The sequence below is a fragment of the Emydura macquarii genome, unplaced genomic scaffold, assembly GCF_026122565.2.
Source record: "Emydura macquarii macquarii isolate MOO-44397 ecotype Brisbane River unplaced genomic scaffold, CSIRO-AGI_Emac_v2 contig_2422, whole genome shotgun sequence".
Lineage (NCBI taxonomy): Eukaryota > Metazoa > Chordata > Testudines > Chelidae > Emydura > Emydura macquarii.
In genome coordinates this window covers 9,472,960-9,487,042 of record NW_027132559.1, presented here as the reverse complement: position 1 = coordinate 9,487,042, position 14,083 = coordinate 9,472,960, and the positions used below count along the sequence as shown (strand labels likewise).

Genomic DNA, 14,083 nt, shown 5'->3' with positions numbered 1-14,083 from the left:
TCCTTCTGTCAGCCACAGAGCCTCCAGGCTGTGAGGTGCAGAGAGTCCAGGTCCAGGTGCAACAGGCGACCATGGTCCTAGGATAGAAGGTCGTGCCGCCTCGGGAGCTCTAGAGGTGGGGCAATCAAAAGGTCCATCAGCATGCTGAACCAGTGCTGTCTCGGCCAGGTCAGAGCGATGAGTATAATGTCCACCCTGTCCCTCTTTATTTTCAGCAGGACCTTGGGCAGGAGCGGAATGGGCAGAAACGCGTACATGAGGGTCCCCATCCAGTCCATGAGGAACGCGTCGGAAATCGACCCAATCTCGCAACCCCGGACTGAGCAGAACCTCGGACACTTCGTGTTCCAGACTGATGCGAATAGGTCCAGTTGGGGAACACCCCACTTCTGGAAGATCATAGGCACCACCTTTAGGTGCAACGACCAGTCGTGGCAGGGTAGAAACGACATGTTAAGGTGATCTGCCTCGTCGTTCCTCACTCCCGGGAGGTGAGAGGCAGTCAAGTGGAAATCGTGCCTCAGGGCAAAGTCCCACAGACGGATAGCTTCCTTGCAGAGGGCTGAGGAGTGCGCTCCCCCCTGCCTGTTTATGTAAAACATGGCTGATGTGTTGTCTGTCAGCACCTACACCGCTCTGCCTGTCAGGAATTGGAGGAACACCTTGCACACTAGGTGAATGGCCTTCAGTTCCTTCATGTTGATGTGCAGGCGCCTCTCCTCCCCTGACCAGGGCCCCTGAGTGACTAGGTTGGCACTGATGTGGGCTCCCCATCCTACATCCGAAGCGTCAGAAATTAGGGTGACTGAAGGGACCAGTTCCCTGAACGGAACACCATTCATCACTCCCCTGGGAATCCGCCACCAGTTTAGGGAGGCTAAGATGGGCGGGGGAACTGTGACCACCCGGTCCAGTGGGTGTCTGCTCGGCACATATACCGAGGCCAACCATACCTGAAATGGTCTGAGCCTCAGGCAAGCTAGTCTCACTATGTACGTGCAGGCCGCCAGTGGCCTAACAGCTGTAGGCAGTGCCTGGCTGTTGTCATGGGGCATCGGTGCAGCTGAGAGATGATAGAGACCATCGCCTTGAAACGTGGCTAAAGCAGGAAGGCTCTAGCCTGGAAAGCATCCAGGGTGGCCCCAATGAATTCTATTCTATTCTGGGGTTAGTGTGGACTTCTGCTCGTTTCTGAGCAGTCCCAGCCTGCTGCACGTGGAGCAAGTGAGGGTCACACTCTCCTGCACTTGGGACCTGCCCCTGATCAGCCAATCGTCCAGGTAAGGAAAAATTTGCACACCCTTAGCTGGGCAGCCACTACCACCATGCACTTGGTGAACAGCCTTGGAGCCGAAGATAGGCCAAAGGGTAGGGCTGTAAACTGGTAGTGGGAGCCAGCCACCGTGAAACTGAGAAAACGCCTGTGGCTGGGGAAGATAGACACATGAAAGTATGCGTCCTTGAGGTCAAGGGTGGCATACCGGTCTCCTGGATCCAGGGAAGGGATTATGGAGGCTAGGGAGACCATGCGGAACCTGAGTCGTTTGACATATTTGTTTAGTCGACGCAGGTCTAATATGAGTCTCAGGCCCCCTTCGCCTTGGGGATGAGAAAGTACCTCCAATAAAACCCCTTCCCCCTTCTGCTTTGAGGGACCATTTTCACCGCTCCTATGTTGAGGAGGGTGTCCACCTCCTGCAAGAGGAGTTGCTCATGAGAGGGGTCCCTAAAGGGGGACGGAGGGGGAGGGTTGTTGGGGGGGTAGATGTAAACCATAGAGCATAGCCCCCTGAGACTATCCCAAGGATCCAATGGTCCAAAGTGATCTTTGCCGACCCATCAAAGGGGAAGTCCTGAATAGACTGCTGCACCTTCCGGGACAGGCCCAAGGATTGCAGCCACGAACACCTTCTCATGCTGTTGGTGGAGGCTATGGCCCTACCCGCCGAGTCAGCAGCGTCACAGGATGTCTGGAGCGCTGCCCTAGCTACTGTGGTTCCTTCCTCCACAATGGTGCTAAAGTCTGCAGTCTGGTCCTGGGCTAGGGCCTCAGCGAACTGCCTGCAGGAGTCCCACAGGTTGAAACTGTATCTAGCCAGGAGGGCCTGATGATTGGCAATCCTAAACTGCAGGCTTGTGGGGGAATAAACCTTTCTCCCAAACAAATCCAGCTTCTTATTGTCTTTGTTTTTGGGAGTGGACCCTGGCTGACCTTGCCTGTCTCGCTGGCTAGCTGCATCTACCACCAGGGTTTCCGGCGCAGGGCAAGTGAATAAATACTCAAACCCTTCAGTCAGGACATAATATTTTTTCTTGGCCACCCTTGACGTAGGGGCGACCAAGGAAGGGGTTTGCCACAGGGCCTTTACAATCTTAAGGACCCTTTCATGGACTAAGAGGGCCACTCTCACTGGGGCAGCCGCCACCAGCACATTAAAGAGGCTATCCTCGGCCTCTTCTAACTCCTTCACATCCAGCCCCAAGTTGGAGGCCACCCTCTTGAGCAGCTCCTGGTGTGCCTTGAAATCCTTCAGTGGCGGTGAGTGGTTCTGGGAAACTGTCTCGGCGGGGAGGAGGAAAAGGACTGTTGAGGCACGTCCTGTGGGTGCGCCCCTCGTGGCGAAGGATTGCACCTGTTGAGAGTCCCTCCATGGGTGGTGTCTAGGGGCCTTCTCCTGTGCCAGAGGCACAGACTGCAGCCCTGATGACATAAAGGATTGGGGCCCTGGCCCCATCCGGATACCCCAAGGGGCCCAATAAGGCCATTGTTGCGGCCATTGACCCTGAGGCCAAACCGGGGCTGACTGCACCACAGGCTGTGATGCTTTGGGGGGGTATCGGCTCTCCTGATGACTGTCCCCCCTGGGAGACCCCGAGTCACTGGACCAGTGGTGCCATGTCCATCCTTGGACCCGGGTGCCCTTCCGTGCCGTAGATCACCCTCTCAATGCCTCCGACCTGGAGGACGATGAAGAATGCCTCCATCGCCGCGAGCGGTGCTGACAAATGGAGGTGTGCTCCGAAGAGCTAGAGGTACCAGAGTGTCATCTCAGTACCGATGATTTCAGGTGCCGGTTGCCTTGCGGCTCTGCAGACACCTTCGGTGACCGGGGTTGGCACCACTCCAAACTCCTTGGTGACAAGCTTGACTCTGGCGACCGGGTTCCGCATCGTGGACTGAGCGGTGCCGGGTCCTCCGACAGCGACCAGGTTCTGCGCCACCTCGGTGCAGGTGAACGCCTTGCCAGGGATCTGGACCGGGAGCTGTCCGAGCGCTTTCTGGCAGACCTCAACTGGTGCCCCCTCCTGGCACGCACTGCCTCTAGTGCTGGGGATTGACATTGGCGCTGAGAGGGAAACTCCATGTCCCGTGCCGGTGCAGGTCGGCTCAGTGACTCCGACTTGAAGCGACTGCTGGGGGAGCAGCTCTGCTCTACCCTTGGAGACCATCTGGCGGGAGATTTTCCTCCCCGTACTAGGGATCTCCACCATCCTTCACGGGTTTCCCCCGTGACACTAGCCCTTTCTCCCTCGGTGGGGGAGGATGGAGTGGGCGTAGGCAAGGCCAAGAAGGCTCTTGCTGCCTGAAAAGCTTCCGGTGTCGACGGCATCGGCAGGGGCATTCTCCCATTCCCAGGAGTCTGGGGAGGTTCCCTGACCGGAGATGCAGGCACCGGAGAAGACTTAATGGGCCGGGACCAGTGCATCTCCGTACTCAACCCTGCCCGTATCGACAGCACAGGGGACTGTCCACACTCCGCGCTTCCTCTTCGGTGCCGGTGATGTTGAGCAGTGCCGAGTCAAGGCCTGTGCCGGCAATGCGCTCTGCACCGAGGTCATGCGCTGTGCCACGGTGGAGTGGGCTGGCTCAGACACTGGGTGGAGCGCTGCCTCCATCAGCAGGGCTTTCAACTGGATTTCTCGGTCCTTTTGAGTCCTTGGTTTAAAAGTCTTGCAGATCTTACACTTTTCTGTGTGCTTCCCCCAAGCACTTAAGGCAGCGGTCATGGGGGTCGCTGAGCAGGAAGGCCTTCCCGCAGGAGGCACAGGGCTTGAATCCCGGCGATCAGGGCATAGCCCGACTGCTCGAAGTCCCCGCAGGGACTTGCCTTATCTCTAGCTATTCTTAACAACACTTAACTAACTAAAACTAACTTGGAACAACAAACAAGGGGAATAGTACTTGCTGAGAGCAAGGCTAGTTCCAGCAACTGTCACGGGTGGAAAGAAGGATCTGAGGGGGTATAGGACCGGCGGTGCCTCATATACTGCAGCATGTGCGCAGGGGTCCAGGGGGTGCCGGAGCCGGCCCTACGAGATCTGCTAAGGGGAAAAAAGTTCTGGGAACCGTGCACAGAGATGTGCACTCACTTATAGTGGAATGGACATGAGCAAGCACTCGAAGAAGAACAGAGGTTTTGTGCATTTAAATGAATTCCCATAAAGTACAGTTCATTTAGCACAGTTTTACAACACTGTCTATTGTGAGAAGTACCAAATCCATGTGTAATGTTTCTCAGTGGTACAACATCTCATGACTGACTAGCATATATAATGAACATAGTTTTCAGGACACTGAGCTCTAGTTTTAGGGCCAGTGCTGTTCTTTTCATTCACAAAACTGAACATGACCCCTGTATTATGCAGAGAAGCTGAGATAGCCAGACACTTCACTTAATACAACATGCTTGGAAACATCAGTGGTCATTGGGTAACATTAGTAAGATATCATGTAGTAATTCTACAGTTACACACACATACACACACACAAGAATAATAATATAATAATACAATGTAGTAACCTAAAGATGCAGTGCACCAAAATCCTTACCTTTGGGTGGTGCAGTCTTCTTTGGAATGCCAAATTCTGAATCTGAATCAGAGTTTATAATTTCCATCTTCTTCGTCTTGGGAGATCTTTTAGGTTTAGGGGGTGTGTCTGAAGCTGGTTTTGCTGTTCACAAAATCAGAGATACTAAAGATGCTGAATTCACATATTAGGTTAATAAAACTTGTAGTTAAATAAGAAGTACTAGACACAGTGCTTATAGCAAAATTATCATGTCTACTCAATTTCCCTAGCAAATTAATAGGTAGGAAGAGCTTTCTGTACTTGGGAAAATGATTCCCTTTGTACTCAGACTGAAGCTTTCTACGTGTTACATCAGCTGGAGTTCAGTTTTTTGTCATGTGTGGAATTAGTTGCATCAATGAGGTACTGGAGTTCAAAAACTGAAATGTAGTTACGACACTTGTTTTGTGCTCAAATAACTCAAACAAAGCTTTGTTTTAAAGTCTAAAAATGGGTATTTGTTTTTAATGACAACGCATCACTTCAGTTTTGCACAAAGTTAAATTGTCTGCATCCATGTGTAGAGATATTCAAGTGTGCATATTTCTTTTCCATATTTTTGGCAGCCAAGAAAGTTAACCTCAGAATGGAAGAATATTCTATTAGAACAGACGTTTTTATTTCAATATTCAGTTTTACTGTTTTAGACTTACATAATAAATTAATAATAGTTATTATATATCACAAAGTCCAAATACTTGTGAAATATGTCCCAAAAACTGACAATCACTGCCGTGAAAAGTATCAGACATGATGTGACAAAGGGGTACAGGTCAGTCAGGGACTTGGGGAGGAAGGATAAGATAACAGCAGTAAGATATAATGTAGTAATTTAATGAGGGCTAGTGAACAGCACAGGAGAGAAACATTTTTCTGTTTGAGGAAGGATATGAAAAAGGAGGGGTAGCAGGAAAGAGATTATGAAACTGTTGGGCATGAAGGAGATGAGGCAGGGTACAGAGGCCAGTGCCATGAAAGAGCAGATCAGCTGGGTGCAGGAGAGTGGAAGGAAAATAATGTGAGATGAGCAGAAAGGTTGGGAGGAGAAGAGTTCTGCAGTGGCTGAAAGGCAAGGACCAAGAAGTCTGAACACCATGTGGAGGAGAACTGTATGTTCAGCATCATAAGTTAATGTGAGTGGTAAGAAAAACAAGTATCTCATCATTCACTAAGGCCAAGAGCTAGCAAAGCACTTAAAAAGGGTCTCACTGTGCAAGTGGTCCACAGGCTTATACCCCATGAGATGGAACCCATAAGGAAGGAATTTGCCCAGAAGAAATACTCGGTGGGGCACAGTTCAAAATGAAAATAGGAAGCAGAAATACAAATGGCAGTATCTGAGGGTTGCCCGGAGAGATTAGTAGCTTTGTACCTCAATTTCTCTTCATAACCATGACTGATAGAGCTTTACTCCCTCATGAGTCTTGGCTCTGGCTAACAGCTCTAAAAAAAACCTCCTACACCACCACAGGACCAGATCCAGCTGATGAATAGTCTGCACTTGGAATGGATGAACTGTTTCCATATAGTTCTCTGCAGTGCATGCAAAGGCCGTGTGAGAGACCAGTTCTGAAAACCTCACTGGAACAAATGGAGGGTGCCCAATGCTTCAAGGAGGACCTGTTATCCTCAGGATTCCTGATACCCAAGAAAGACAACTACACTAATTGAAACTGAACAACTCCCTACCGGATTCAAAGAATCCTGGTGATTCCTCCTCTATCCTCATGCTATCTTTTATTTCTTTTACGAACAGCAATAGAGGATCCAAGAAGTGCTCTGAGCCTTTAGATTACTTGCTCAATCCACTGAAGAAGACTTCAAAGTCTTGAAAGCATAAGCACCTCAGAGTGACTACTTTTGTTTAAAAGTGCCTCTTGGAGCTATCTGAGATGGACCTGGAGTTTCACTCAGGTGATGGAGCCTCTAATGGCAAAAAAAAGTTAATAAACACCAATCTGAATTTTAACACTAATCCCAGACATGAAAGAATTACAATCTGTGATCACAGTGGCTAGTGAAGAGAGAGAGACTAAGTTCACTAAGGAGCTGGAAGGGGTTTGTACCTTCTGTTCCACATCACTGGGTCCAAGGAAAGGCACTCCTAGTATGGGGATCTGCAGGAGTAATGTTATGTAGGAGAACTAAGCGTTAAATAAATAGGTTGGGTTACTACAAATCCAGCTACTTACCTTTTTTAGCAGCTACTGTTTTACTTGGAGTTTTCTCTGTTTGTTTCAGTGTAAAAGAAGATGAGAAAACTGGAGTAGAATCCTCTTCATCACTGTCTAATTTTGTTGCATCTAAAAGCAAAAAAAAATTTTTTTTTTTAAATCAGGACATGATATAAGCATGTACATCTGACATTCTAGAGATCCTGTAAGGACACTGCAACTTGTTCTTATCTGTGATAATCCCACAAAACGTTTGGCATATGCTTTGTTTTTCTAAAGATTACCAGCATTACTCTACCTGTAAATCTGGGCATTTTTCTGCTTTGACCAAATCTGACCCAAAAAACTACAAAGTCTGTATTGACTATATATATGTGTGTGTGTATATATATATATATATATCCATCTAATTTATTCTATGCCCAGCACTGAAGTGTTCATTGACTGAGTACAGGCTGAGTACACATACCATCATCTGTCTTCCGAGAATAAGATGGAAATGAGAACAGGTTCCCAAAATCTTGATTCTTCTTGTCTTGGGATGTTTTTCTACTTTAAAAAATATGAAAAAAGAAACTGTATATGCATTGTACTATACAAGCACTGTACTATATACTTCAGAGTTTAAACTAGCATTACAAAAATATAGCATTTTTGCTACCTGTTTGCAAAAAACTACCACTATATAACTATTTGTTAGCCAAATTGTTTGGCCATTTGACATTATTGGAAAATGTCAATGTTGCTATTTTTGTCAACCAATTTTGTAGACTAAAACAGACAGGGGCATTGTTAGAAGCAGAGAGAAACTTATCAATGCAAACTTGCAAGCAGTATCTTCAACACTATATGTTTGCTTCTGCATAGATGCATTGAAAAGATGAGAATATGCTGAGAATCTCTTCCCTGCTCTCCAATCCACCTGTACCGGAGGCACTCATAAGGAGATTGCAGATGGTGTTTAGGATGTATGGATGAGCATACGGTTAGGATAGCTCTAGGTTCCAAAGCGGGCATGTCGGTATGGGCCAAACTCTCAAAGGGATCAGGAAGTATTCCTAGAACACATTATGCTTCACTGACACACTCAAGTGATACACACCTCCACTCCTTCCCAGTCGCGTATAATTTAGCCTTTGATATGCTCATAGTGTGTATGCATATTATTAATATGTTAATCCATTGCCCTACTGTCCCCAACATGATCTCCATGTTTCTGATTGGAGATGGGCCAAAATCATTGGCTCTAAAAAGTTATTTTAAATTAAAGAATAATATTAAAGTAACTATTTGGTTACCGTACTTACTCCGGAGAAGGTTTTGATTTAATTGGGGAGAAGTCATATTCATCTTTATCTAAACTGTCCGAAGGAACAAACTCATCCTCTCTGTCATTTATGACTGGAGATGCTTTTACTTTTAGTTCATCTAAATCATTATTGTTGGCATCATCATCATCAGCATCATCTTCCTCTTCTGAGAAATCAAAAGTATATTTGGGTCTTTCAGCTAAGAAAAATGAAAAGTATTTAAATGTAGTTCTTTGTTTTGCGGTAGCATATCAGTATCCCCATGAGCTAGCCACACATAATTAATAAAAAGATGGCGTATGCAATCTAAGTTTATGACAAGATGCAACAGGTGGAAAAACCAAACAAATGGTAATTTGGGGATTGGGAGGGCAAGGTAATAAAATTAACACATTTTGCATAACAAGCAGAAATCACAGCTTGTCAATGCCCAGCCACTGTCAGATGGTAGTGTTCTGTCGACATTAATTAATGCCACATACATTCAGTTCTTAAGGAAGGATTTGAAATCTACCTCTTATGAGGGAACATAAATAACTGAATGCATCACCTTCTTTAATATAAAGCTTAGTGTTTTAAGCAGAATGTTAGCAATATTTTCAGCAGAATTTACAACACAAGCTATAGGCAAGTGATCAAGTTCCCTGTTTAAAATAAGAAAAGATCATGGCTAAAGATATTTTGAGAAGCATATTTAACACTTACATTTGCATATTCTGTTCATATAATAGTTCACCTACACTCATTCTATAATATATAGTGATTCTTTTACAAAGAAACCGGGAGTACCTGCAGCTCTTCTAAGCAAAGAATCCCTTGGAATAATCACAGGTTCGTTTTCTTCTAAATCACTTTCAGACTTGGATTCGTCATCTGACCAAGGGTTTCGTTTCTTCACTTTTTTTGCAGTGGACTTTGTGGAAGATGGTGTTCTTCTCACCCTGGTACCTACAGTAAAATGAAATACTTAAAACAGTAGCGGAGTGGAGAGGACACCGATTTATGGGTTTTTTTCTTATTCTTTATAATGTCTAAAATTGGCTTCCTACATTTTTGTAAAAGCTTTTCCGAAAGGAATATCAAATTCTCATTTCCCTCTTCTTCCTGAAGGACATTTACCACTATTCTGAGGTCTGGGTAATACAACCTCACAGAACACTGAAGCCCCTTCTCTTATACACATACCTCTCCTGCTCTGTGTTTTCCATTCTCATTTTGCATCCTTTTGGGGGGGGGGGGCGGCGCCAACCTATTTTTATTTTCTCTTTTTTTGCTTTCATCACCTATTTCTTGTATCAATTGAGGGTTATATATGCTGCTCAGGGCAGAGGCATCCACTGTTTACTCTGTGGTGCCAGGACACACACTCCGGAAACTGAATTATATGTTCTAAGAAGAGACATTCATAGCCTGGGTACTGAGCTGCTTCATGACCCTGTAGCTCTGTATGTATGAACTATGACCAGTGGTATTGGGGCTACTTCGAGCTGCCTTTTACTACACACAGGAGCACATTTGTTCTTGAGATTCAAAAGCTTGTCTAGACTATGGAAATCCACAGCTGATCTAAGGTCATGCAGTGTTGCCTCCCTGCTCCTCACCTCTACCTTTGCAGTAGTCTGGCAACCCCAAAGATTGTTAGAAAACAGTTCTCTTTTTATAATAAATAGATGTATTTTTCTACTCTACTTATACTCCCAAAATGTAAGAATTTTGGCTCAATTAAAAAAAAAAAATCATCTCTGGACAGAGATAAAGCCTGGAAAAATTCAGCTCAATAGTGGAAATTTTTGTTAAATTACTAGTTACTAAAACCAAGGGTTAGAATGGATATGATTATGCAACTAACTACAGCATTTACTACCACGCCTGCTGTCATCGCTACTGTGTTACTAAACTATTGTATAGCATTTCTAAAGCATTTGGACATACCTTAGCATGAGAAGGATTATATAAAGCTATACAGTGGTAATTATTATGGTATGTTTCTCCTGTGACGATGATTTTAAAAATGCATAAGGTCTCTTCTGGTACACTAATACAGTATAAAACAAAAACTGCATGTTTAAGATTCCTACAGCCTCTAACAAACTAAAAGTACAAAAAAAACTTGATAATATAATGAACATAAATACAGCACATAGCTTGAGCCAGCTGTATCTTAAGCACATATAATATATAATGAGTTTAATTACGCTGTGCAAGTAACTTACCAGGCTCCTTTTTCTCCCTCTTGGGTTTGGGAGTTTTAGTCACTGAGACTGATGTATTCAGTGAGTCCTCTCCACCGCCCTCTGCTGGGGTTCCACCAAATTCCTCATCAAATTCCATTTTTATTGCTAGAGAATCAAGATCACCCTACAAATTAAAAAGGAGATGGATAAATCTGAAGTGAAAAGAAAACAAGGTTACTTACCAGTAACTGTTGTTCTTCGAGATGTGTTGCTCATATCCATTCCAATTTAGGTGTGTGCGCGCCCCATGCACAGATTCCCGGAACCTTTTTCCCTTAGCCTGCCCGCAGGGCCAGCTCAGGCGCCCCCTGGAGTGCCGCGCTCATGTCGCGGTATAAAGGGCGCTGCTGGCCCCGCGGGGCCCCAGTCCCTTCTTTCTGCCGACTCCGACAGCAGGGACGGGGGTGGGTTTGGAATGGATATGAGCAATACATCTCGAAGAACAGTTACTGGTAAGTAACCTTGTTTTCTCTCTTCGAGTGATTGCTCATATGCATTCCAATTTAGGTGATTGAGTAGCCATACCCATGGAGGCGGGTAGGAGTCACTGACGAGCAGCTCTACTCAATACGGCTCTGCCAACCACTGCGTTGTCTCTCGCCTGTTGAACAATGGCATAATGGGTCGTGAAAGTGTGAACTGACGACCAGGTGGCTGCCCTGCAGATGTCCTGCAGTGGCACATTCTCTAGGAAGGCTGCCGATGAGGCCTGAGCCCTAGTCGAATGTGCCGTCACCATTCCTGGCAAAGGCACTTTCACCTGCTCGTAACATGCCTTAATGCAAGACGTTATCCAAGAAGAGATCCGCTGGGTGGAGACGGGAGAGCCCTTCATCCTGTCTGCCACTGCTACGAACAGCTGTGATGATTTATGGAAGGGTCTGGTCCTCTCCACGTAGTGTGCCAGGGCCCGCCTGACATCCAGCGAATGCATCTCCGTTCCTCTTCCGAACCGTGGGGTTTTGGGAAAAACACAGGGAGGAAAATATCTTGGTTACAGTGGAAGTGGGACACCACCTTGGGAAGGAAGGCCGGGTGGGGCCTCAACCTGACCTTATCCTTGTAAAAGACTGTATAGGGGGGCTCCGAAGTTAAGGCTCTTCTCTCAGAGACCCTCCTGGCCGAAGTGATGGCCACCAGGAACGCTACCTTCCAAGAGAGGAGTAGCAGGGAGCATGTGGCCATGGGTTCAAAGGGGGGTCCTGTCAACATGGTGAGGACCAGGTTTAAATCCCAGGGGGGGATTGGATCTCGAACCTGAGGAAACACCCTCTCCACCCCTTTCAAAAATCTAACCGACATGGGATGGGAGAACAGCGACCACCCTTGCAGCGGCTGGTGAAAAGCCGAAATAGCCGCCAAGTGTACCTTCAGGGATGCCAAGGCTAGGCCCTGGGTTTTAAGGTGTAGAAGGTACTCCAGAATCACCTGTATAGGTGAGCAGGTTGGTGTGATACCCCTGGCTTCTGCCCAACCCGTAAAGCACCTCCACTTAGCTCGGTATGTAACCTGTGTGGAGGGTTTTCTGCTACCAAGCAGAATCTGTTGGACCTGTAAAGAACAGGCCCTTTCACTTTCCGTCAGTCAGAGAGTCTCCAGGCTGTTAGATGGAGGGAATCCAGTTCCAGGTGCAGAAGGCGCCCCTGGTCCTGGGAGAGCAGGTCGTATCGCCTGGGGAGTGTAATCGGTGTGGCGATAGATAGGTGGAGTAGTGTACTGTACCAGTACTGTCTCGGCCACGCTGGGGCAATCAATATGACATTCGCTTTGTCCCTCTTGATCTTGAGAAGGGCCTGAGGGAGGAGTGGAATGGGGGGAAATGCATACATCAGGACCCCTCCCCATTCCACTAGGAACGCGTCGGATAGGAAGCCCGGCTCGCGACCTCGAAGCGAGCAGTATGTGGGGCACTTCCTGTTCCAAGACGACGCGAACAGGTCCATTTGGGGAACTCCCCACTCTCGGAAGATTAAAGCTGCCACCTCCTGGTGCAGCGACCACTCGTGTCTGGGTGAGAACAACCGACTGAGGCGGTCCGCCTCGTCGTTCCTGTTCCCCGGGAGGTGATAGGCAAACAAATGAAAGTCGTGCCTCACTGTGAATTCCCAGAGACGCGTGGCTTTCTTGCACAGGGCCGAGGAACGCGCTCCCCCCTGCCTGTTCATATAGAACATGGCTGCTGTATTGTCCGTGAGGACCCGTACCGCCCTGCCCTTCAGGAATCTGAGGAAGGTTTTGCAGGCTAAACGGACCGCCCTGAGCTCGCAGACGTTGATGTGTAGGGCTCTCTCCATCGGTGACCATAACCCTTGGGTGCCCAGATTGCCGCTGATGTGGGCTCCCCATCCCACATCCGAGGCATCCGTGATAAGGATTACGGACGGAGCCAGATCTCTGAATGGGACTCCTTTGAGCACCTCCCTCGGGTTCATCCACCAATGGAGGGAGGACAGCACTTGTGGGGGAATCGTGACCAGCTTGGTCAGTACATTTGTAGAGGGAACTTAAACCGAAGCTAACCGGACCTGCAAGGGTCTTAGCTTGAGGCGACCTATGTCCCAACAGCTGTAGGCAGCGCCTAGCTGTCGTCATGGGGGACCTATGCAGCTCTGCGATAATGGAACCCATTGCCTCGAAACGCGGTCGTGGCAGGAAGGCTCTGGCCTGAACAGCATCAAGCGTAGCCCCAATAAAGTCAATGCGCTGCACCGGGGTAAGTGTGGACTTTTGTTCATTGATAAGAAGCCCCAGTCTGGTGCATGTGGCGCAGACCAACTCCAGGCTATTTTGCACTTGAGACCTGGATCTGCCCTTAATGAGCCAGTCATCCAGGTAGGGGAAGATCTGAACCCCCGTACGGCGTAAGTAGGCCGCCACTACAGCCATACACTTTGTGAAAACCCTTGGGGCTGAAGACAGGCCAAATGGGAGGGCAGCAAATTGGTAGTGACCTCCTTCTATCGTGAATCTCAAGAATCTGCTATGCCCTGGCAAAATGGAGATGTGAAAGTAGGCATCCTTTAAATCAAGGGCCGCGTACCAATCCCCTGGATCTAATGCCGGAATTATGGAGGCTAGGGAAACCATACGGAACTTAATACATCTGATATATCTATTCAGACAGCGGAGGTCCAGGATCGGTCTTAGGCCGCCCTTGGCCTTGGGGATCAGGAAGTATCTGGAATAAAATCCCTTTCCCTTTTCCCTCCCCGGGACCTCCTCAATCGCACCGAGGCTCAGGACCGAATGGACTTCCTGAATGAGTAGTTGCTTATGCGCGGGGTCCCTGATAGGGGATAGAATGGGAGGGGAGTCCGGGGGAAAGGACATAAGCTGAAGGGCGTAACCCCTGAGGACCACCCCAAGGACCCAACGGTCCATAGTAATCGATTCCCAAGCCTGATAGTAAGGCCGAAGAATATTTTCAAAGGGTGGGTCAAGCTCCTGGGGAAAAGGAAGAGCGCCACCCTCATAGTCGCTGTCAAAAGCGTTTATTACTGTTGCCACTCCCGG

General features: G+C 47.7%; 1 protein-coding gene across 3 annotated transcripts in view; it reads right to left on the bottom strand.

The window, feature by feature from the left end:
• Positions 1-14,083, bottom strand: part of TOP2B (DNA topoisomerase II beta) — a 109,070-nt gene that overhangs the window by 3,215 nt on the left and 91,772 nt on the right. Inside the window, exons 29-34 of one of the 3 annotated variants that reach the window (XR_010922344.1) lie at positions 10,550-10,694; positions 9,126-9,284; positions 8,334-8,535; positions 7,496-7,578; positions 7,046-7,155; positions 4,832-4,956 (exon numbers count right to left, since the gene is read on the bottom strand). Coding sequence is in view for 2 of the 3 variants with exons in the window: in XM_067561893.1 (XP_067417994.1) it covers positions 4,832-4,954; positions 7,045-7,155; positions 7,496-7,578; positions 8,334-8,535; positions 9,126-9,284; positions 10,550-10,694 (823 nt within the window). In the remaining variant the exon portion in view is untranslated. Of the gene's footprint in view, positions 1-4,831; positions 4,957-7,044; positions 7,156-7,495; positions 7,579-8,333; positions 8,536-9,125; positions 9,285-10,549; positions 10,695-14,083 lie in introns of all 3 variants that reach the window. The other 2 variants (XM_067561894.1, XM_067561893.1) reach the window with 2 other exon arrangements.